Source organism: Lepus europaeus, chromosome 5 (genome assembly GCF_033115175.1).
Source record: "Lepus europaeus isolate LE1 chromosome 5, mLepTim1.pri, whole genome shotgun sequence".
Taxonomy (NCBI): Eukaryota; Metazoa; Chordata; class Mammalia; order Lagomorpha; family Leporidae; genus Lepus; species Lepus europaeus.
The window spans coordinates 38,263,335-38,287,521 of NC_084831.1; the positions used below are offsets into that span (position 1 = coordinate 38,263,335).

The 24,187-nt window shown below is 51.1% G+C and overlaps 2 protein-coding genes across 6 annotated transcripts in view; one reads left to right on the plus strand and one right to left on the minus strand.

Annotated features, from left to right (window-relative positions):
• ATPAF1 (ATP synthase mitochondrial F1 complex assembly factor 1) overlaps positions 1 to 3,099 on the minus strand; it is a 36,824-nt gene extending 33,725 nt beyond the window's left edge. For all 3 annotated transcript variants that reach the window (XM_062191252.1, XM_062191250.1, XM_062191253.1), the window contains exons 1-2: positions 2,750 to 3,099; positions 1,072 to 1,180 (exon numbers count right to left, since the gene is read on the minus strand). In XM_062191252.1, the coding sequence (XP_062047236.1) occupies positions 1,072 to 1,180; positions 2,750 to 3,084 (444 nt within the window). In that variant the 5' untranslated portion in view covers positions 3,085 to 3,099. The remainder of the gene's footprint in view (positions 1 to 1,071; positions 1,181 to 2,749) is intronic.
• A 268-nt stretch (positions 3,100 to 3,367) lies between these two features.
• On the plus strand, positions 3,368 to 14,609 carry TEX38 (testis expressed 38). Of its 3 annotated transcripts, none has more exons than XM_062193323.1 (2): positions 3,368 to 3,599; positions 13,811 to 14,609. In XM_062193323.1, coding segments are annotated over exons 1-2 (606 nt in total). In that variant the 5' UTR covers positions 3,368 to 3,598; the 3' UTR covers positions 14,416 to 14,609. The 3 variants fall into 3 exon arrangements, with proteins under 3 accessions (XP_062049307.1, XP_062049306.1, XP_062049305.1); XM_062193322.1 differs by lacking the exon at positions 3,368 to 3,599 and adding an exon at positions 12,034 to 12,141; XM_062193321.1 differs by lacking the exon at positions 3,368 to 3,599 and adding an exon at positions 12,397 to 12,491.
• The last annotated feature ends 9,578 nt before the right edge of the window (positions 14,610 to 24,187 follow it).

Here is a 24,187-nt window from a genome sequence, read left to right on the forward strand (position 1 = left end):
ACCCAAATGCCTCAGCTTGGAGGTTAATGCTGAACCCATTTCATTAACCATAACACTTCCCTCTCTGTTTTAATGGGGCAAGGTACCTTACTGTGTCTCATAACACCCCCTTTACTTTCAATGCACTCCCTCTGTTTATGCTAATTCCTGAACATCAGGAGTTGGTGGCTGATTATCAGTAAACTAAATGCCGCTGGCCAGTGATGTTTATAAATAAAGTTTTATTGGAACATAAACACATCTGTTCTTTACTGTGTACGTTTGCTTCTGCACTGTAAGATTAGAGCTGAGCAAGAGAAACCATATGACTTACAAGGTCTACAATGCTTACCATTTGCTCCTTCCCAGAAGTCTGATGACCCCTGTCTATACTATATCAAAGTCTCACTCCCTCCTCTGCTAAATGTAAATCTTCTATATCCTTCCTGGCCTAGGTCAGGTTCTAGCTCCATCTGACGGCTCACTGCCACATGTGCCTTGCCTTGACTGCCCTCTGGGAGCACAGATTGCCCTTTTCATGCCTCTGCATCGCCATCCAGGACCACAGAACCCTGCCTGGAGACGGCAGGATACACGTTTTTGAATGGACACTGACAGGCTGTGTTCAATTCATCTAGCTCAAGCAGCAGTGAGTCCACTTTTATCAGAATAAGAGGCAGAGTAAGTGGGGAGGAGTACAGGTTGGTCAATAATACAGAAAGGGCGCTGGCACCACCATGGCTCACTAGGCTAATCCTCCGCCTGCAGCACCAGCACCCCGGGTTCTAGTCCTGGTCAGGGTGCTGGATTCTGCCCTGGTTGCCCCTCTTCCAGGCCAGCTCTCTGCTGTGGCCAGGGAGTGCAGTGGAGGATGGCCCAAGTGCTTGGGCCCTGCACCCCATGGGAGACCAGGAGAAGCACCTGGCTCCTGGCTTCGGATCAGCGTGATACGCCAGCCGCAGCGGCCATTGGAGGGTGAACCAACGGCAAAGGAAGACCTTTCTCTCTGTCTCTCTCTCTCACTGTCCACTCTGTCAAATAATAATAATAATAATAATAATAATAAAAAACCCAGAAAGGGGCAAGGCTTACCTTCTGCTCCACACATTTGATAAAATCACCTTGCCTGGAGTACCCTACTGGCTGCTTCCGAAACTCGCTGCGCTTCTCCAGGCGGGACTCAAAAGCAGCTGGATCAGTCCTGACCAAAGAGAAACCAAAGGGTAAACCACGGGCCTGTTCACTTCTGAAATAACAAAGCATCACGTTCCATCTCCACAAGGAGAGGACACAGGCGTCCGGAGAAGCTGAAGGAGCTGCCTTCAGTGAGTACTGCCTGGCACAGGCCTAGAAATCAAGAAGGCAGAAGAAATCCCTTTATTCAGCACTGCTAACCTTTAGGGGCTCTGTGAACACTTTCCCTCTGCAGGCCACTCCTCAGGGTGACACAGCTTTGTTCCTCAAGGTCACTTTGAAGTCATTTTGCTGGGTCACCTCCTCAGGCAAAAACTACAGCATCCCTATTAGAGGTGTCAAGCTTTTACCAGTTTTTCCACATCCCACCCTACCCTCGTCACACATGCATTTTATTCAGGTCCTGGGAACTCACAGGCACCAGGCAACCATTTTGCAGACTGAGCACCCGAGTGTCTCCCTGGCCCATCCTCCAAAGAACTGACTCCTACAAACAGAACATTAGAACTTGTCTTTTATGTAAGAATTCTTCAGAGGGCAGTCATCTGGCCTAGTGGTTAGGCCCACTGCACCCCGTATCAGAGCACCTGGGCTCCACACCTTGCTCTGGCTCCTGACTCTGGCTGCCTGCTAATGCAGGCCCTGGGAGGCAGCAGCGATGGCTCAAGTACTATATTCCTGCCACCACCAGAAGAGGGGTCCTGACTGGGCTCCCAGCTTGGGCCTGGCCTAGTTCTGACTGGTGGGACATCTGGAGAGTAAACCAGAAGACAGCTTTCTCTCTACCTCTCAAACAAACAACTAAAATTTTAAAAGCCTATTTTAAAAAGAAACAAACAAACAAACAAAAAACCTCGTTTCTCGGCTTTTTGGGTAAGATCAAGTGTAAAAAGAAAAAATATTCTTCAGGCTGTGTAGCGGATGATGGGACATGTGGTTTCGGGCACTCTGGTGAAGGTCTCGCAGGGTCTCCAGCTCCTGGGCACAGAGACTTGCGGCGTCGTGAGCGAGGTCTGCAGGACCCAGGGGCATCTCGGCTACCCCCCTGCTAGACCTCCCCATCACGGTATTACAGGGGTGCTTCTTCCAGCACCACTTCCTTCCCTCCATAGTGCGCTAGCTCCTCCTTGGAGAAAAGCCACACTTGGGGTTCCAGATCACTGGGGCACGCTACACCTGCTGGTGGCCACAGCCTCCCTCCCACTCCCAATCTCTCACCCTTGCAGCTACGGCCCTGAGCTAGGAGTCTGGGAACCCTAGCTCCGCTGGGCCGGGTTCAGCTGACTCAGTATGACCTTGAGGCAGTCAAGTCGCTTCTTCGCCAGGCTGCACTTCCCCACTTCTGTAATGGGCACAGGGCTCCCAGCTGCCTGCCTCCCAGGGCTGTCCCGAGCTCAGGAGAAGGCGCCAAGACTGGGAACTGCGCAAAGAGCCAGCGATTTGCAGGAGGAGGGACGGCTGTGTGACCCCAGGCCAGTGAGCCTAGGCGCATCATCTGAGCGTGGGGACAACCCCAGGCCCACCTCGCGCGGGCCGCGGGCGGCCCCTCTTCCCCCTCCCCGCGCGGGGCCCGCACCTGCGCAGTTGCTGGATCTTGTCGCGATAGCGGTCGTAGTAGGGGTTGGCCTCGAGGTCCGCCCCGACCCCGTTGTCGCCGGCGCCCCCAGCGGGCCGGCCCGAGCCGCGGCGCACAGGGAATACGCGTAGCTGTGCGGGCGACACAAGCCCCAGGCCCATGGTGCGGCTGCGCACCGTGCACAGGCCCCGGTAGAGGCCGGCCACCTGCAGGACGGCCGGGCCCGCGCTGCCCGCCGCCGCCACCACGGCCGCCATGGCCGCCCCCGGCGCCTCCTCCTCTTCCTCCTCTTCAGGCGCGCCGGCCTCAGCCAGGGGCCCGCGCGCCCGCTCCATCTCCCTCCGGGTCCGCCGCGCCGGCGCTCCGGCACCGAGGTTCCGCGCGCACAAAGTTCCGGGCGCAGGTGAGGGGCGAGGCGTGGCGGGGCGGCGGGGCGGCGGCGAGGGAGCTCGTCGCTACGGCCGCTGCCCCGCGCGCGCGCTCTCTGCCGTGTCGGTGTGTGTGCCGGGGCCCGCCTCCTCCCTGGAGGCTGCCGGGCTTAACGCCCTCCCTCTTGGGACCAGCAGCCTCTGCGCGCCTAGTCTCCTCTCCAAAGCCGGCTGGGACCGCGGTTCGTCACGGGCACTCGCTGTACATAGCACTACACCCTCATCATCCAAGGCCCCTTCATGAGCACTCTTCACGGGAGCAGCTTCTCCTGGCTGCTCGGAGGCGCAGGACGCTATCGGCTTTATTACCCTCATGTGACGGATGAGGAGACTGGGGCTCTGACTGCAGCTCTCAGGATGCCGGCCGCCTCCAGACCCAGGTTTCCGTCTGCTTCTGACACTCGGGCCAAACGCCAGCAAAAGTAAACTACCCTTCTCTCCCAAAAGCGACATCAGGATTTGTCCTGGACAAGTCTTTCTAAGGACTCTTTAAATAAAGATTTATTTATGTATGTGAAAGGTACAGTTAGAGACAGAGGAGCAAGAGAGATTTTCCATCCCCAAAGAGCTGCAGCTGCCAAGGCTGAGACAGGCCAAAAGCAGGAGCCTGGAACTCCCTGCCTCCTACGGGTGTAGGTAGGGGGAGCAAACACTCGGGCCATCTGCTGCTTTCCCAGGTGCACTGGTAGGGGTCTGGATTGGAAGTGGAGCGGCTGGGTCTTGAACCGGTGCTCATGTGGAATGCCAGCATTGCAGGCTGCAGCTTAACCCATTGTGCCAGGGTGCTGGCCTCTTCAGGCTCTTTTGGGTCCCTGGAATGCTCTCTCCCTCTCTCTCAACCCCAATGAACCAGTGGTGTCGCCCACATCCCTGGGTCTCACCTGGAGTGGGCTCTTCGGTGATGGCAGCCGTGAGTTTGCCTTACGCGAGGCTCACCACCTGAGGCAGGAACAGCGCCTTCAGCTCTGCAGAATCCAACCCACGCTCAGGGAGCAGGGCTGTCCACCCTGCCCTGTGTTGGGAACGATATAGAGGAGAGTCAGTAAGTCGTGGAGTGGCTGGGGCCAGGTTCCTGGCTCTGAGGTAAGAAAGCATTTGAGACCGAGAGGTAGGTAAAGGGTAGCAGAGAAGTAAGATTTATTTGCGTGCAAAGCACAAGCACGCTGTAGAAGGAGCTGTGTCCAGTGAGGTCTGGGGCCATCCCTCTGTGGTCTGGAGGCACAGTGGGTAGTGTCTGGAGTGAGGTTTAACAGACTGCTCTCAGAAGGTAGACTTGGGGTGGAGTTTAATTGAATATTCGTGGGCAGCAGAGTTTGGGGCAAGGCTTGAGGAGCGCTGACTTCCTTTTCAGAAACTCTCGGAAGTGTCACGGCCTCAGGTGTAGTGTGTGATGGGAGGAGTGTCAGCCATAGTAATTTATTATGATGCTATTATTGATATTATAATTGATCAGTTTATATTGATATAATGATATGCACTATATTATAATGATATTGTAAGTAGCTAAAGGCCATGGCAGGGGTGCAGCTGGCAGCTGTGTTGTTTATTTTGGGCTGGCACTAGTTCTAGGCAGTAGTTTCTTGGAAACTGGTTTCTTGCAGCATATACCTGGTGGGCAGGGAGCTTGGGCCAAGCAGGTAGAGCTAAGGGAGGAGCTGGAGACCTCAGTTCTTCCTTAACAGCTGCCTCTGCCTACCTCCTCTTTGCCCCCAGAGATTTCTGTCCCTTAATGTTTATGGGAGGTTGAAGGAGGAAGGCCCATTTTTTGTGACTTCTTCAGGCTGTGTCAGGATGCCTTCCCCGCCTATCCTAGGAAGAAAAGCTCCTGCTAACTGATGTAGAATTTCCCTTGCAGGAGCTGGAGGGTTGTCACTGGTTAATAGTGATGGCCAAAGTCCCCACGTGACCATCATCTTCACATGATACTGCTGGGTTCTGGAAGAGACAGATTTATTGTTAGGAATGAGTATCCATGATCCAAAAAGGCGCAAGGATAAGAGCTATGTCAGAGAAGAGAGAGTACTTTTTGTTTCTTCCTAGGTGGTGGAAGCTGAGGGATTTCCCATTCCGAAATCATAGAACAACTTGGCTTGATCATAAAGCCCTCCGATACCTTCTTCCAGAAGCCCACTGTTAAATCAGTGCAGCATGTTTTATTAACCATTGCACATATTCCACACTGCTCTGCAGCAGGTACTCTAGGGCTGGTTGGCTAGCCATGACCACCTTAGCCGGGGAATATGAAGAATCCTGCAGTTGCTGTAGAGCCTGGCCAGTGATCTGGGCTTGGTTGCCCAAGGCAGCAGACAGGTTTCTTAAAGCAATGTCATGGTATGTGGTAAAGTCCTCTCCTTTCGTTATTATGATGGAAAAGTTTACTAGGATGTTTTTCTGCCAATGGCAGTTTCCCACAAAAGATGAGAGAAGTAGGAGAGGCATGTCATCTGGGAAGTGAGATGACCTGAATGTCTCCCTCTCTCTAGGGAGAAGTTGATGGCAAAATAAAAAATTTTTCCTTATCTTTAAGTCTTTTGATTGTAAACTTGAGGTCCTTAATTGGCTCACAGGAATAGGCAAAATTATCCTCTGGGTATGTCTATGAAGACTCAGGGGATAGAGGTTTCGTTCTTGACAGACATACCCAGCTAGGAATTTGCTGTAATATAATTGCATAGGAGTGCTAGGTGGCACCTGGTAGGGTCCCTTCCGTTCAGGCTGTCATTGGTCAGAGGAAGAGCCCTTTTTCCAAGTTTTAAGTAAACCTGGATATCCTCAGGAGATTGGTTGTGAGCGACTTGGAGTCTGGTACCGGGAGAATCTTGTTGCCATGCTGTCAGAGCCTTCTGCACCTGGCCTAACTTGGTAATGTGCTTTATCACGTTTTGGGTGCCTAAGTCAAGGAGGATGTCAGAGGCGAGGAAGGGCCTTTGATAGACCATCTCCAAAGGGCCAAGCTGTGAGCTAGTGTTGGTGCTGTTCTCATCCTAAGGAGGGCAACAGGTAATAGCTTAAACCACGAATATGAGATTTTGTGGCACAGTGTGACCAGAGTCCTTTTAAGAAAATGGTTGGCCTTTCAACCCTGCCTGAGGACTGGGGCCTCCAAGAGGCATGGAAGTGGCAGGTTCCCAGAGGGATGGCTATCTGCTGAAGTGTCAGGGTCATTCTAGAGGGACCTGAGGAGCCCAAAACATGGGATTATTTGTCTTGATAGAACTTTGATTCTTCTTGTACCTTTTGTCTTTGGGTTGGAAATGCTTCTGCCCACCCAGTGAACGTGTCAAGGCAGGCATGTATGTTTGTGACCATTTGCTGGGAACGTGCTAGGGGAGCCGGTCTGCCAGTCCTTACCGGGGTAGGTTCCTCTCCTTTGTAGCAGAAGCATGGTTTTGTGATCCAAAGCCCACAACCCATTGAGATTTTTAGTGTTACCTTGTTTCTGAGCCCATTCTGTCTCAGGCGTGCTATAACAGGGGCTTCCAACGGTCTCTAAAGGCTGGGGTGTTAGCGCCGTTTCCGAAGCCTCCTGAGTGGCAACCTTTCTTGCTGCCTCTGCTAGTGCCTTTCCTCCGATCGCGTGGCTCTTCCTGTTCTGGTGCCCCTTGTAATAAATAATCGCCACCTCAGAGGGCCCAAAACTGCCCGAAGAGAAGCCAAAATCACTTGGCCATGTTAAGTGTTGTTTTTGTTTGTTTTTGCAGTCCGTAGGCCTCTTTTTCTCCACATTGCCCCGTGTGCATAACAAAGAACACATATTTGGAGTCTACATAAATGTTGCCTTTATGGCTTTTCCCAAGGTTCTAGTCAAGATGAGAAGTTCAGCCTTTTGAGCCAGTGTTGGGCAGTAATGCCTGGGCCTCCACCACTTGGGCGAGACACAGTGTGGCGTATCCTGCCTTTGTAACCTCTTCCTTCATGACACTGGTGCCATGAGAGAACTGTTCAGTATCCAGAGCCTCTAGAGGTCCATGGAGTGGACCTGCTGTGGTCTCTACACAAGAGTGAGCTCGCAGGGCTGGTGTGGTGCAGCAGGTTAAGTTCCCACCTGTGATGCTGCCAGCTCCTACTGGAGCGCTGGTTTGAGTCCTGCTGCTCTGCTTCTGATCCATGTCATGCCATCCACATGGGAGACTTGCAGGAAGCTCCTGGCTTCAGCCTGGCCCAGTGCTGGACATTGCAACCATCTGGGGAGTGAGCCAGTGGATGGAAGATCTCTGTTTCAAAAATAAATAAATAAATAACTCTTTAAAGAAATTAGGAATCCCTGGTTCAGAGTCCATTGTCTGCAGACCCTTGGTATATATTTTTTTAAGGATTTATTTTATTTATTTGAAAGAGTTATAGAGAGAGGTAGAGACAGAGAGAGAGAGAGGTCTTCCATCCACTGGTTTATTCCCCAAATGGCCGCAACGGCTGGAGCTGAGCCAGTCCGAAGTCAGGAGCCAGGGGTGTCTTCTGGGTCTCCCAAGGACTAGGGCCCAAGGACTTGGGCCTTTCTCCATGGTTTTCCCAGGCCATAGCAGAGAGCTGGATTGGAAGTGGAGCAGCCGGGACTCGAACTGGCATCCATATAGGATACCAGCACTGCAGGCTGGGACTTTAACCTGCTATGCCACAGTGTGGCCCTGACTCAATCTTTTGTAGGGCCTCATGTTGTTTTCCTGTCCATTCATGTGGGTCAGTATCAGAACCCTTTGCAGGGGTGGGAGTGTCCAGCCTGTGGCTGTCTATGGCCCATAAAATCATTGGTCTGGCCCCGCCAAGGTAACCACAGGCAAGACCTGAAATTAAGTAAACCTGGAACTGGGTGATTTTTTAATGTGATAATTTTGTATGGCCTATGAATGATTTATAAATACCCAAATGGCCCTTGGCAGAAAAGAGGTTCCACACCTATGCTTCAGGGCCTCATATAGGGATTTGCTATCAACATGAATCCTGCATTCCAAATCCCGTGGAAGCCTTCATTCCCAGGAATGTTCTTATCTGTTTCTTCCTGACAGTCCTACCTACAGTGTAGCTTTCCTTTCAATTAAGCAAGAAAGCAAATGGCCGCAATGGCTGGGGCTGGGCCAGGTAGAAGCCAGGAGCCAGGAGTGTCTTCTGGGTCTCCCACATGGGTGCAGGGGCCCAAGCACTTGGGCCATCCTCCGCTGCTTTCCCAGGTGCATTAGCAGGAAACTGGATTGGAAGTGGAGCAGCTGGTTCTTGAACTAGTGCCCAAATGGGACACTGGCATTGCAGGCAGAGGCTTAATCTGCTACACCACAACACCAGCCCTAGATAATACATTTTTTATCGCAGCCACCAAGCAGGTCTTGGTGACCTGAATCCTCATGACCTCTTCAATGTTCCAGTTAGGATCTGTCTGTGGGACCACCGTGGTTTCCCCGGCGTATCAGCTGGGATGTTGAACTGCCAGGGAATCAGCATGGGGCTTTGATTTTGGCCCAGATTTGCTGATTTTTCTCCATGGTGCAATGGGTACGTTGCACATTGATAATGTGTAGGTCATCCCAGGCCATGTTAAAGGCCAGAGTTAGAGCCTGAAATTCCTCAGTAAATTTTGTAGAGTCTTCTGAAAACCTCTGTATTGATTTACATCAGTCTTGGAAAAAGAAGCATGCATGCAGTGTAATTGTCTCAGTATCTCCCATCATTTGGCCCGGTTGTCCACAACCCCTCAGGCTTTCTGTGAGGGAGGTTATGGGTTTGGTCATGAGAGATCATAGGCCTCATTTTTAACATTTTAGCCAGGCATTAACCTGCCTGCTACTTCAGGCCCAGCCTTCCCACCTCCAGCAGTTGCTGGACAGAGTAGACATGGTTAGGTTAAGAGGAGTTAAAAGGCGTTAGTCTGTAGTGGGCCAGAATGGAGTGAAGAAAGAACTACACCAAGTCTATCAAGTGCAAGGGAGGCGAGAGTCGGGAGAAGGATTCATTGGCTGATTTCTAGGAGGTGATGGAGAAGGATTCATTGGCTGATTTCTGGGTGGGCTTCCACCTCCTGGCTGGCTCAGCACAGATGTTGTAGGATGACTGAATATACTTTCTTCTCTGTGGTGCAAGAAAGAATTTGATGACCAGATGGATGTGAAGGTTAACAGAGGAATGAAGTTTATTTGTAAGCAAAGCAAAAATATACACTTGAGAGGGAGTGTGCGTACACTTGAGAGTGAGTTGTGCCCCACGAAGTTTATAGAATTTGGAAGCGTAGGGGGTGGTGTCCAGGGCAGAGTTTAATAGGATAGTCATAGGGGGCAGAGTTTGGGGTGGGTACCACCTGTTTGAGTACCACCTGTTTCCTTGCCCTTTCTTTTGGGAATCTTAGAGATATCATGGCATGAGGTACACGATGGGAGTAGGAGTGCCAGCCCTACTAGTTTAATTATAATGCTATCATTAGCTAAAAGTCATGGTGGAGGCACAGTTGGAAGCCATGTTGGTTATTTTTGGCAGCCCAAAAAGTGGTTAAGATATGGTTAAATCTGAGTGAGCTGGTGAGATGGAATGTCACTGCAGGTTTTGAGCATAACGTGATGTACTGAGGGATCATTTTGGCTGTTGGTGGAGTTTAGGGTATGTGGGACAAGAATGGAAGTTCTCCCAAGGGTGACTAATTTGTCCTAGCATATTTAGGAATTTCTTGGTTTTAGCACAGAAAACCCCATGTGTTGAGAACCCCTTTACCCTCCAGTCCTGGAATAACTGGGATGGTTTTTCCACCCTATGGGAAGACCAGCAACCTAGGTGAAAGACGGTGGTACTTGGACTAAAGTGACAAAGGGGCTGGTGTCATGGCGCAGCAGGTTAAGCCTTGGCCTGCAATGCCATCTCTGATCCAACATCCCACATCGGAGCGCCAGTTTGAGTCTAGGCTGCTCTCCTCCCCGCCCCGCTTCCCTCTCCCCTTCCTTCTCCTCCTCCTTCTCCTCCTCCTTTTTGAAATATTTATTTATTGGGGCCAGTGCTGTGGTGTAGCGTGTAAAGCTGCCACCTGCAGTGCCAGCATCCCATATGGGCGCCAGTTTGAATCCTGGCTGCTCCACTTCTGATCCAGCTCTCTGCTATGGCCTAGGAAAGCAATGGAAGGTGGCTTAAGTCCTTGGGCCACTGTACCTGTGTGGGCCGATTGGGGTGTGAACCAGTGGATGGAAGACCGCTCTCTCTCTCTCTCTCTCTCTGCCTCTCTTTCTCTCTCTGTGTAACTCTGACTTTCAAGTAAATAAATAAATCTTAAAAAAAAAATTTCATATACTGGCAAGGAGGGATGTCAGCTAGGCTGTTGGATATATGAATCTAAAATTCTAGGCTAGGGGCCGGTGCTGTGGCACAGTAGGTTAATCCTCTGCCTGTGGTGCTAGCATCCCTTGGGGATCCGGTTCTAGTCCTAGCTGCTCCTCTTCTGATCCAGCTCTCTGCTGTGGCCTGGGAAAGCAGTAGAAGATGGCCTAAGTGCTTGGGCCTCCGCACCTGCGTGGGTGACCCAGAAGAAGCTCCTGGCTCCTGGCTCTGGATTGGCTCAGCTCCGGCCATTGTGGCCGTTTGGGGAAGTGAACCAACAAATGGAAGACCTTTCTCTCTGTCTCTCTCTCTCTCTCACTGTCTGTAACTCTACCTCTCAAATAAATAAATAAATAAAATATTTTTAAAAAATTCTAGGCTAGAGACAGAAAGTTGTGAGTAGTCAGCTTATGCCTGATCTTCAAAGCCATGAGTGCGGATGTGATCACTGAGGGAATGAATGCAGGTGGAGTGCTAAGTAGGGACTGAGCCCTGGTGCACGCTAACATTTAGAGGTCAAGGAAAGAGACATCAGCAAAGCAGACCGAAATGCAGGAGAGCCAGTGGTAAGCAGTCCGTGGAGGAAACGCCGTGCTAAATAGTTCCCTAAGTCATCCACTGGGGAACTATAAAGAGAGGATTAATTAAATGGTCCCAAGAGACTGAGCTAGGACCTGTGGTTCAACCTACAGGGAGGGGGACTTGGGCTTAGGCTTAATTATGGAAGTGTTTTCTGAGTTGCCCATAAACAGAGTATCTCAGGAGGTGGTGAGCAATCCCTGACTCAGCTGAGTCTTGGGGGGCAGCTGTTGGCCAGGGAAGATCTACCCCCAGGACTGTAGCATCTGCTGGAAGTGGGACTGGACAACTCTCCAGATCCTTCAGACTGGAGGTGATGTGATTCTGGGAGAGAAACTGGAGGACGGTTTGGGGAGGGTTGAGCCTTGGAGGATAAGCAAGGTGGGGAGGAGCACTCCTGGAGCTGTGTGAGCTAAACTCCGGAGAGGCAGGCAAGTAGGGCCCTAGGGAGTCTGGTCTGGCTGTAAGGGAAAGGGTGTGAAGGATGGGAGGGAGGTGAGGTTGGGAAGAGCCCCCCCTTCAGGGCCTAGTGGCCGGGGTGCACACTTGCCACCTTTTGCTGAAGGGAGGCAGTGGAACAGAAACATAATAGGAGAAACATAATAGAAAGAAACAGAAATAGGAGCCCAAGGAGTGTTGGCCAGCTCATTCCCATGAACAAATTTTCTCCTGACAACTTGGTCAGAGATGTCCTTTTTTTTTTTTTTAAAGTTTGATTTATTTTTATTAGAGAGAAAAAGAGTCTTCCACGTGCCGGTTCACTTCCCTAAATTCCTGCAACAGTGAGGGCTGGGGCAGGCCAAAGGCAGGAGCCTGAAACTCCATCCCTGTCTCCCGTGTGGGTGGCAGGGACCCAAGTATTGGAGCCATCACATGCTGCCTCCCAGGCTGAGCACTAGCAGGAAGCTGGCTCAGAGGAGAGTGGGGACTTGAACCAGGCACTCTGGTATGGGATGCAGGCAGCCATCTGCTGCACCAGAGCACTGCTCTGCTCAGAGGTTTCTGGAGGAAAGGGCGCCTCCATGCTTCGTGTGCTTCCTGCCCCAGCTCCCGGCTGGGGACAGATATCCATCGACGACCTCCTACAGACTAACTACACAGGTAAGCCCCGAGAAAGTGAGGGCGTTTTCCTGCGGCCTGCTTTAGGGCTCACTACAAGGGGTGGAGGGGACAATGTAGGGAGTGGGCCAGTACTTGATGGAACGGACAGACACCATGACTATAAGGCACCATTTCCATCGAGCAAGGGCCACTCCATAAGCCACCCATGGAACGTCCAGTGCTCAGAACCCAGTGACCTCTCCTTTAAGGCACAATGGGCCCTGGCCATTCTGGGGACCCCTATTGGCTGGACAGATGAATGAGTGAGTTCTCTCTCCTCAGAGCCATCGGCAGGGCACCGAGGCTCAACCTTATGGATTCGCAACAGGAGGACCTGAGCCTCCCTGGTGGTAAATGTCCTTCCCATCCCTGCCCCTTGCCTTGTGCCCATGGACTTGGGAGTAAACCCACAGAGAACAGCCTTTGGTGTGAACAGGAGTCATGGCCTGTGTGGAGGAATGCTGATCACTTAGGAGATAGCCTACTCTAGAAACCTCAGGAGTCCCTGAGGGCAGAGGCCATGCTCTGCCCAATCAGGAGTTCCTGTGGGTGGGACGCTGGTACCGCTGTCACCTGCCTGACTGTGTGTGACTGCCTTGATGGCCTTGCCCGTAGGGAGGCTGACCTACTGGATGGGTCTTGGCCTGGGAACCATCAGCATGGATGAGCCCAGGCAGGTCATGCCCTGTCTAACCTAGCTTTCTTTTCTTTCTTTTTCTTCCTTCCTTCCTTCCTTTCTTTCTTTCTTTCTTTCTTTCTTTCTTTCTTTCTTTCTTTCTTTCTTTCTTTCTTTCTTTCTTTCTTTTTCTTTTTCTTTTTTTGACAGGCAGAGTGGACAGTGAGAGAGACAGACAGAGAGAAAGGTCTTCCTTTTTGCCGTTGGTTCACCCTCCAATGGCTGCCATGGCCGGCGCACGCGCTGATCCGAAGGCAGGAGTCAGGTGCTTCTCCTGGTCTCCCATGGGGTGCAGGGCCCAAGCACTTGGGCCATCCTCCACTGCACTCCCGGGCCATAGCAGAGAGATGGCCTGGAAGAGAGGCAACCGGGACAGAATCTGGCGCCCCAACCGGGACTAGAACCCAGTGTGCCGGTGCCTAGTGAGCTGCGGCGCCGGCCCTCTTTTCTTTTAAGATTTATTTTTATTTATTTGAAAGACTGAGTTACTGAGAGAGGTAGAGACACACACACAGAGAAGTCTGTAATCTGCTGGTTCATTCCTCAAATGGCTTCAATGGCTGGAGCTGAGCTGATCCAAAGCCGGGAGCCAGGAGCTTCTTCTAGGTCTCCTACGTGGGTGCAGGGGCCCAAGAACTTGGGCCATCCTCCACTGCTTTCCCAGGTGCATTAGCATGGAACTAAATTGGAAGTGGAGCAACTGGGACTCGAACTGGCACCCATATGGGATGCCGGCACTGGGCTTTAACCTGCTGCACCACAGCACTAGCCCCAAAGGTGGCCTCTTAAGCTCCCTGGGAATGTAGCTTTGACTAAATGAGAAAATGATGTGGCAAGTCAATGAGGAAGGAGGGAAGGAATGGAGAGTAAGTAGTTAAGTGGATGGAGTGATTGATGAATGGGTTAAGTCAAGGAGAAGAACGCAAAACAGCTGTGGCCCCACATTAGCGCTATGGGCCATCTTGCCTTTTTCTCTCTTTCTTCCTGCCTTAGTGTGGGTCTCACTGTACTTTGGATTCCTGGGGCTGTGTTCTGTGGCAGTCGGCAGCTGCATTCTCTTTCTGCACTGGAGGAAGAACCTGCGGCGGGAACAGCGTGCCCAGCAGTGGGTGGAGGTGATGCAAGCAGCTACATTCACCTACAGCCCTCTGTTGTACTGGATTAACAAGCGCCGGCACTACGGCATGAACGCAGCCATCAACACGGGGCCTCCTCCTGCCATCGGCAACCCTGAGACTGCCGTCCAGAATCCAGATCCTCTGTGGGAGGCCAATGTTCCTGAAGGCAGGGGCCATGCTGTCCAAGCCGGTGCCCCCAGGGTGGAGGTCCCTGCTCCCCTGCAGCCAGCACTCGTGGTCCCACAGCAGCCCCTACCTTCCCCAATGCCACGGCCCCAGGCCAGCTCCCCTCTCCCGATTCCCACCTTTCAGGAGGTTCCCTTTGCCTTATCCCTCTGCAACCTTCCTCCTGTGGTGAACCACTCTGTCTCCTACCCTTTGGCCAGCTGTCGTAAGATAAATGGCCGCTTCCATTCTCTCCCCACACTGGCCCATGGAGACCACTGCTTCAGTGCCAAGCCTTTTGCTTCAGAATTGTAGCCTCCTCTTACTGAGGGTGGGAGCTGCAGGGATCGGGTAGAATAGGAAATGGAGACATTGGATACAAGCGGCCAGGTCCATCTCGATGTCACATTGTGAAAGACCAAAATAAATGTTCCAGACTCCCAAATGTCTCATTTACCATTTGGAAGGCGATGTCCATTCCCTGTCTGATGGGGCACTTTGCTAAACAAGTTGGGGACAAATTGGAACTGGAGGTTTGCTGTGAGGAGACATAGAACCCGCACTTGTGGGTGGACTCAACATCCCTCCATCCAGTATTTATTAAAGACCAAAACGTGTGCCAGGTTCTGGGCTTGGTATCCAAAGGCACCGCCACCCTCTAGGATATGGAGGGTATGCAGACTGGCAATGCACCGTGGCTAATTTACAGACCAACCAAGGCACCATGAGACTTGCGAGCCACACTGCACTACAGGCTGAACTGTGTTGTTGGTTCCATGATGTGTTCTTAACTGGGTTGTCTGTACATCATCTCTAACGCCAGAACCTTGCCAAATGGCTATGAATGAGCTTCCTCTTACAGATGAAGAGGCAGATTCAAGGGCACCTGCCCTGTGTCTAGTGCTTTAGTTCACATCTGTGCTGCATGGAAGTTCCCTTCCCTAGCAACATCTCGGCGGATGCTTTAGTGTGTGTAGGGTGCTCACTTGGTCCAGAGATTGGCTTGGAGGAAGGATTGGTCTGTGAACCCTCTACAATTATACAGAAATATAAATATCCATAGTTTACATGAGGGTACTCCAAAAAAATTCATGGACAAATGGAATTAAGAGATGCTTATTTTGGTGCAGAAATTTTGAAGCCCATGCAGTTTTTTCTCAGAATGGATTCTTCATGAACTTTCTGGAAACCCCTTGTTATCCATCTTCTGGGCCCTCAGAAGATGATTCACTGCATGGGAATGCTAGTTATTTTTGTACCTTCTAGAAGTCCTAAGAAAGAGACTAACGTAATATTGGTGATCTAACCCCAGTTTAAGACAGCCCAGCTCTCACAGGATATACATTCTTCCTTTCACTGTATTGTAAGTGACCCACTTTTAAGCTCTGTGTGTAGTCCTCTGTGTGTGCGCGTGTGTTAGGCATGAGGGGTGACGCCGATGGGAAGGGAAACAGCCAGCAGTGGGTGCAGGGTGGCCCTCTGGAGCACCACCATCACCAGGACCACGTGTTGGTCCCTTCTGTCAAAAGAAGGACGGAGCCCACAAAAATAGGGTTCAAAGCAGATTTTTCTTCTTAGTACCGAGGAGGGGCTGGAGGGAGTCTTCAGTCAGACACAGTGAGAGAAAAAGGAAATGTTTTATTTAGATAAATTTGTAGGGAACCAGACCGGAGGAACCGTGCCCCTAAGATGGCGCCGACTCCCTGCTTCCGGGTTCTTCCTCATCTCAGGGAGTTCCCGCTCTTGCTCGCTCCTTCCCGCCTTAGATTTTCCGCTCTAGCTCGCTCCTTCCCGCCTTGCCACGAGATTGTCCTATCCCCGCGCTTTTAGCCTATCACCTGATTTGTGACGTGTATTGTGCATATAAACCCTTGCTACGCGGGTGTAAGGGAAGTTCCTGCCCAGAAGAGATCGAAGCTGGATCTCCTGCTTGCCGAGCAATAAAGGAACCCCGTGCAAAGTGTTCGGTCTCTGTCTCTTGCTGGACGAGGACGGCGCCGAGCAGCTGGTGGCCCGTACGGGGAGCTTCCTCTACGTTGCCCGGTAAGTAGAAGGTAAGCGAGGTCAGTCTTACCGTCTGGGCCCCGCGAGTGAGGTATATCTCGTGGTTGGAGGGTGGACGCACCCTAAGATAGCGGACGTGTTTCCCCGCTTTAAACTGAAAGAATAGCAGACTTGTTTCCCCGCTTTAAACTGAAAGAATAGCAGACTTGTTCCCCCGCTTTAAACTGAAAATAAGATAGCGGACGTGTCTTCCCGCTTTAAACTGAAAATGGGAAATTCATCTAGCCATTCAATGTTGCTTAATCCGTTAAAAGCATTATTGCGTAGCAAAGGGATTAAGGTTTCTAAGACCACACTTGTCAGGTTCCTTGGAAGTGTTGATTTCTTTGCGCCGTGGCTCACCCACGAGGGCCAAATAACTCTTGAGTCTTGGGAGAAATTAGGAAAGGATCTCCGGCGCACAGTTAACGATCCCCAGAAACCCGATATCGACCCCGTTGTTCTCCCCTTATGGGAACTACTGCGGGCGTGCCTCCAAGAGGAGAGGTCGGTGGGAGCGGACCGCCCGACTCTTATGGCGGTTCGCGAGGCTCTCGAGGAAGTTCGTTCTCAGAGCTCGGACGGCGCCCGGGACCTCATACAATTTAAGGACACGGGATGCCAGACTTCCTCACTGGCCTCAGGCTCCGAATGTGGCTCCGCCTCCTCTGAGTCTGAGGGGGAAGGGGACGGCGATCCTAAATCCCCGCCTCCTACGTATGCGCAGCTGCGGCAAAAGTTAAAAGATGCCTGTTTACGCCCTCTAGTGCCTACGGCTCCTCCTATCGATGTCGTGCCCGCCCATCAGATTAAAGACGCAGCGCCTCCTACTGGCGGTCATGTAGGCGTGCCTCAGCCCCATCTAACACCCGTGCCGCCATGGCCATTAAACGTCCCAAATGTGCCACCTTTTTCAGGCAGACAGTTTCATCAACAAGCCTGGAAACAGTTGCAAACTGGCGCTCCCGCTGCCCCCGCTCAGGCTTACCCTGTTTTGGCTTTGGGCACGCGAGAGGCCCGGCACGAACCATTGGACATGACAGTATTAAAACAACTTAAGGCTGCGGTCCATGACTATGGACCCACAGCCCCATTCACATTGTCACTCCTTAAATTAGTCGGCCAGTCCATTTTAACACCTAGCGACTGGACCCAATTGGCTCGGGCCTGTTTAAGTCCAGGCGGCTTTCTTTTGTGGCAATCTATAAATACAGAGTGCTGTCATGACCAGGCAGATAAAAATGCTGAGGACGGCCACCCTACGTGGAATGCTGATATGCTTTTAGGGCGTGGACCTTATCAGGCTGACCAGACCCAATTCCCTAAACAAGTATACAGGCAAATTTCCAACTGTGCCCAACGTGCGTGGAGACAGGCGTCCAATCCAAGTGACTCAGCTAGCCACCTCACCAAGATCGTTCAGGGCACGGCCGAACCCTTCGCTGATTTTGTCGCTCGCATACTTGAGGCTGCGTCGCGTATTTTCCCTTCCGAGGTTGACGTTCAGCCACTGGTCAAACAAATTATTTTTGAGCAGGCTAATAAAGAGTGCAAAAACATTCTTCGACAATATAGACATAAATCTCTGGACTCCTGGTTAAAATACTACAGAGATACCGGTGGGCCACTTACTAATGCGGGCCTAGCTGCGATGCTGACAAAAGTCAAAAAAAACAGTCCAAAATCTAAATCAACCCAACCCCCCATATCTTCAGGACTTTGCTTCCAATGTCATCAACCGGGTCACAGAAAACGCGATTGCCCCAATCTCAGCCATGGGTATTCCACGGCACAGCCTTCAGGCATAGAGCCTTGTCGCCGTTGCCGCAAGGGCCCTCATAGGGCAGAGGTATGCCGTTCTGCTTTCGATATCGATGGCAACCCACTTACAGGTAGCGCCCAGGGGCCAAAAAACGGCCAGAGGGGGCTCCCCAACCCAGCGAGGAGCCCCCAAAATCAAATCTACTCTCAGGTTCCACCTCCCGTGTCTGCGCTACACCCAGTGCACCCTCAGCCCGTGCCACTCACGGGTCCGCAGGCCTGGACCTCCGCGCCACCTCCCCTCTCCTCTTAACTCCGGAGATGGGGGTACAATTAGTGGAGAGCGACTGCTCCGGTCCTCTGCCCCCGGATTCGGTTGGATTAGTGTTGGGTCGGTCCTCCGCCGCCCTCCGAGGGCTAGCTGTGATCCCCGGGGTAGTTGACTCTGATTTCACTGGTAAAGTAAAGATCATGGTTCAGGCCCCTCAGGGACCTTTAGTAATCAATCCTGGAGACCGTATCGCACAAATGTTATTACTGCCCAGTCTTCACTCTTTAATCCCAGCTAAAAACCACGTTCGCGGCGCTGGTAACTTTGGGTCCTCTGGCATTAATTTTACCGGCTTACATATGCTTTTAAATAAACGTCCCACTTTAGTGTTGCAGATTAATGGCAAGGACATTAAGGGACTTTTAGACACAGGAGCCGACAAATCCATTATAGCAACAAAGGACTGGCCTAGTACATGGCCTACAAATGTGGCGAAACAAACCTTGCAAGGACTTGGTTTTGCTCATTTCCCAAAAATCAGTACAGCCTTGTTGTCATGGCAGGATAGCGAGGGTCATAGAGGACAGTTTTCTCCATTCATTTTACCTCTACCCATTTCCCTTTGGGGGAGAGACGTCCTGGCCGAAATGGATGTTACTTTGGTCACCACTTCCCCTGCAGTACGATCTATGCTACAAAATATGGGTTACGTCCCAGGCAAGGGACTCGGTGTCCAGCTCCAGGGCCACCCTTCCCCCATTGAGCCAAAACAAAGACCAAGTAAAGTTGGCCTGGGTTTTTCCTAGGGGTCACTGTTTCGCCTCCTAAACCAGTGGAGCCTTTACCCATCTCGTGGCTAACGGACGTACCCGTCTGGGTTCCACAGTGGCCCCTATCTCAGGAGAAACTGGAGGCAGTCAACACTCTGGTCTTGGAGCAGGTCAACGCTGGTCATTTAATCCCATCCACCTCTCCATGAAATACGCCTATTTTTGCCATCCGCAAAAAATTAGGTCAATGGAGACTCTTACATGATCTTAGGGCAGTCAACGCACAGATGCAGCCTATGGGCCCTGTGCAACGTGGTCTTCCTCTGCTTTCGGCACTTCCCAACCAATGGCCTGTTATTGTAATAGATCTTAAGGATTGTTTCTTTTCCATTCCATTGGACAAAAAGGATACCCCACGTTTTGCTTTTACTGTCCCCACCCAGAACCAGGAACAACCGGACAAGCGTTGGGAGTGGACAGTCTTGCCTCAGGGTATGACTAATAGCCCCACCATGTGTCAAGTCTATGTAGCCCAAGTACTAAAACCTCTTAGAGACCGATATTCCGACTACAGGTGCCTACATTATATGGACGACCTACTGTGTGCAGCCCCCACAACAGAGAGGCTCCTGGCCTTATACAGTACACTCCAACAAGTGCTGGAAGGGGCAGGGCTGCATATTGCACCTAATAAGGTGCAATTGTCGTCTGTAGTTTCTTATCTTGGGGCTATAGTCGCCCCTACTCAAATTAGACCTCAAAAAATTCAAATAAAAATCAATGCTATCTCCACTCTAAATGACTTACAAAAACTTTTAGGGAATATCAATTGGATTAGGCACTACCTTAACATTCCTAATGCTGCATTACAGCCCCTCTTTAATATACTTAAAGGAGACCCGGATCTTGCTTCCCCCCGAACCTTCACCTCTGAGGCCAAACAAGCACTGTCAATTGTCAACAATGCCCTTAGTAAAGCTGCCCTAAAACGTTGGGACCCTGCGGGAGACCTTACTCTTTGGGTCCTCGACACCCTTAAACAGCCCACCGCGGTCCTATGGCAGGATGGGCCTCTCCTCTGGATCCATCCCTCAATGTCATCTACTAGATCTATTAGTTACTATCCCGTGGCAGTGGCGAAGATAACTCTCCTAGCCATTCAGAGGGCTATCCAACATTTTGGACGCGAACCATCCACCATTGTTGTCCCCTATTCCATGAAACAGGTACGTGTGCTAATCGCTTGTACTGATGCTTGGGCGGTTTTAGTCTACTCCACTTCCGCAACTATTACAAACAGAACACCCTCTGATCCTTTGCTAACCTTTGTTCAGTCTCACCCAGTTATTTTTCCAAAGTCCACATCCCAAAAGCCCTTACAGGGAGCCCCAGTAGTGTATACCGACGGTTCTAAAACAGGAGTCGATACATATGTTGTTTCAGGATCTGTGCCAAAAACATTCCAATTCGCTACTAACTCCCCCCAGGTAACTGAACTTCTTATAGTTAACCAAGTCTTCTCTGATTTCCCCGGACCTGTCAATATTGTGTCTAATTCACGCTATGTGGTTAATTCTGTGTCTATCCTTGAGGCCGCAGGACTAGTCAATTCTTCATCCTCCGTAGCGACAGTTTTCCTCACCCTACAAAAATCTATTTAAAATCGGTCTGCTCCTTTCTTTATTACTCATATTAGAGCTCATTCTTCCTTACCTGGACCCATGACCACAGGCAATGCTATAGCTGATCAAGCCACACGCCCCATTTGGATACTCCAATTTTCTTCCCCAGAAGAGCAGGCTATCCAGTTTCATTCAGAGTTCCATGTAAACGCAAAAACCCTTGCCGCCAAATTCGGTCTTTCTCGTGCTGCCGCTCGCGATATTGTTCGCCATTGTGCCGCATGCCCTACTTTAACCCCTGTGCCTTCGGTGGGGGTTAATCCCCGAGGATTACTACCAGGACATATCTGGCAAATGGATGTCACCCACATATCCGAGTTTGGGACCTTAAAGTATGTTCATGTGTCAGTTAACACCTGTTCCCAAGTAATTTTTGCTTCTCTGGAGACGGGTGAGCGTACCACCCATGTCATTAATCACTGCCTTGCTGCATGGGCAGCCTGGGGCAAACCAAAAACTTTAAAAACAGATAATGGTCCTGCATACACAAGTAAATCATTCCAAGATTTCTGCACCCGTATGCAGGTACAACATAAAACTGAAATCCCTTATAACCCTCAGGGACAGGCCATAATTGAAAGGGCTCATCAAACCCTCAAGGCTTTTCTCTTAAAACAAAAGGAGGGAATTGCCACGGGCAAAACCCCTCGAATGCGCCTCTCCCTTGCACTGTTTACTATAAACTTTTTGAATTTGACAGATCATTCTATGTCCCCCGCTGAGAGACACATGTTAAAGGAGCCATCTTCACGAGGCTATGTCCGTTGGAAAGATGTCCTCACGGGAAAGTGGTACGGCCCGGATCCGGTATTATGCTGGAACCGAGGCGCGGTCTGTGTCTTCCCACAGGAATCTGGAAGAGAACCTCTCTGGATACCGGAAAGATTGGTCAGAAAAACAGCCCCGCCGCCACAAGATACACCTCTATCACCTACGGACGACATCTCCCCCGAGATAACCGAGATTACCACGCTCTCACAGGACGACAAATTGCAACAAAACAACGAGACGTGAGATGCACCCCTTCCGCTTCTTCATACTGGCAGCGGCTTTGCTCCCTGGCTCTTATGCGGGCTTTAACTCCAACCCCACTGCTTTACTGCAGAACGTAGACAACCCTTGCGACTGCAAGGGGGGGACCAGCAACACCGTACTGCAGCGTACTCACATCGCCACAGCTGATTGTGGGGACAAAACTGCATATCTGCCCCTCCAGGGGATCCCCGGCCTACCACGCGGCTACATATGTGTGCCCAAACCCCGCGTTTCTGATCCCCATAGCAAAAACCACTCCTGTCCTTGCTCGACCTTTCAAGAATCCATGCACAGCTCTTGCGATTCCTCATACTTCCAATGCACTTCTGGCGGTCAGTCGTACTATGCCACCCAGTTACAAAGTACTCGCAGGTCCTCTAGTCCTGACCATTTGCCACAGGTAGTCCATTCATCCCCCTACCTCTCAGCCCCCTGTGTTGGTACGCCTGGACAGTGGGCGTGCTGGCGCACTACGGCACCCGTGCATATCTCTGATGGCGGAGGCCCACAGGACCAGCTCCGCCACCAACAGCTAACAAAGCGATTAAAACCCTCGTCCCCCCATCCCTACTCACGCCTCACATATGGACAATGCCTCCATCAGGCACACACCTTCCTCGAGTTGTCTTGTTCCCCCTCTCATTCATTGGGCTGTATCACCCATCCCTGACGGGGAGCGAAAACTGGGTATGCGAGACCAAAGGTACTGCAGCAGGAGTCCACCCGGGGGTTCCGGGGGTCCTGGGAGAGCATATGCATATGCATACAGGTTCAATTCCCAGCCTGCCCCAGCAAAAGGGAATAAAAACTGATCCCTAACGGAGACATCAGGGGTTGTGGCCAGGCCCTTAAAGTTCCGTAACTAACGGATCACAAGCACGCTGGGTATGCACCTCTACTCTCTGCCTAGTAAATATTCTCCCGGCCCTCATGAGCCAGGGCCGTCGGGGATGTGATTTGTGCAAAAACAAAAGGAGGGAGATGTAGGGAACCAGACCGGAGGAACCGTGCCCCTAAGATGGCGCCGACTCCCTGCTTCCGGGTTCTTCCTCATCTCAGGGAGTTCCCGCTCTTGCTCGCTCCTTCCCGCCTTAGATTTCCCGCTCTAGCTCGCTCCTTCCCGCCTTGCCACGAGATTGTCCTATCCCCGCGCTTCTAGCCTATCACCTGATTTGTGACGTGTATTGTGCATATAAACCCTTGCTACGCGGGTGTAAGGGAAGTTCCTGCCCAGAAGAGATCGAAGCTGGATCTCCTGCTTGCCGAGCAATAAAGGAACCCCGTGCAAAGTGTTCGGTCTCTGTCTCTTGCTGGACGAGGACGGCGCCGAGCATAAATTAAAACGGGTGAATTATTGATATGCAATAAGCAAAGCTCAAATCAAGTCACAGAAACCTTGAATTCACTTCCCAAACAACCAAAATTACATATAATTACCAAAATAGCTCCAGTAAGACAAAGCAGATTTATATTTCTTAATATGAGAAAACAGCAAGGTAGGTTCAGTTCGTATAACAAACAATCCTCGCTCTACAAGTCTCAGGAATACCCAAATGTGTTCCAGTTTGTATACGAAAGAGACCGCTTCTAGATGGTGCTGGTAAGCGAGCCAATGAGGTGTGCAGCAAACAAAACCTGTCACTGAGAACAACAGGCCATTATGTGTGTGAGCCCATCGAAGTCAGAATCCTCCACTGTGACCAGAGGGACCGGGCAAGGGGGGCCAAACAGCCAGCAGCAGGTGAAGGGTGCGCCCGCAGAGCCCGCAGAGGCCACGCAGTCATCTCAAAACCAGGCTCTCGATTCTTTTGGTGCTTCTCTCTATGTGACCTTTTCCTCTGGGATTTACGGGGAGGCTCTCTGCACACACAGTATACCAGACAGTACAAGGCACGAAGAAAATAGGACCAAGAAGCAGGGCTATGGGGAACGTAGCAAAGCAGCAAGAGGAACCGCCAGTTGGCAAAAGTAAAAAGATTTAAAAGCAAAATCAAAACTGCAACCAAACTTGCCATTACCCAACCTTCCAGTCACAGCTGATGTGGCGCAGGTGAGGTCTGACTATCGGTCAAAGCAAATCACAGGCTGGGTAAGTGAAGACAACAAAGAGAACCCCCAAATCAACAGGAAGAAGGCTTAAAGGCTTATGGGGCTCTTTTTTTTTGAACAAGAGTTCGAAACCTGCCACCTCTGCCTGGAGCTGAGGCAGTGTCTCAGGCAGGACGCAGGTCTTGACAGGTCCGAGTGCAGTGAGAACGCCTCTCCAGGCTTGGGAGGGGTGAGCATGGCACTGCACACTGGCTCAGGGATGAGGCTGGCCACACAAGCTTGAGGTGGGAAGGAAGAAGAGAAGCTAAAAAAACAAAATGGACTTCTCCACTTACACAACTCTGTGATGCAAAAGAAATGCACAGACAACAAAGAGTTAAGGTGTCCAGAAAGTATCTGCCAGTGAATAAGAATTTGAAACTAAAAATGACAAGCTACATTACCCTCAAGTATATTTCATATAAATCAGTTCTCAA

Excerpts from the sequence above, each read along its gene's own strand:
- TEX38 (XM_062193321.1), top strand. The coding sequence starts at position 12,401 with ATGAGTGAGTTCTCTCTCCTCAGAGCCATCGGCAGGGCACCGAGGCTC. Across the intron at positions 12,492-13,810 it reads GGACCTGAGCCTCCCTGGTG|TGTGGGTCTCACTGTACTTT; the intron begins GTAAATGTCCTT and ends TTCCTGCCTTAG.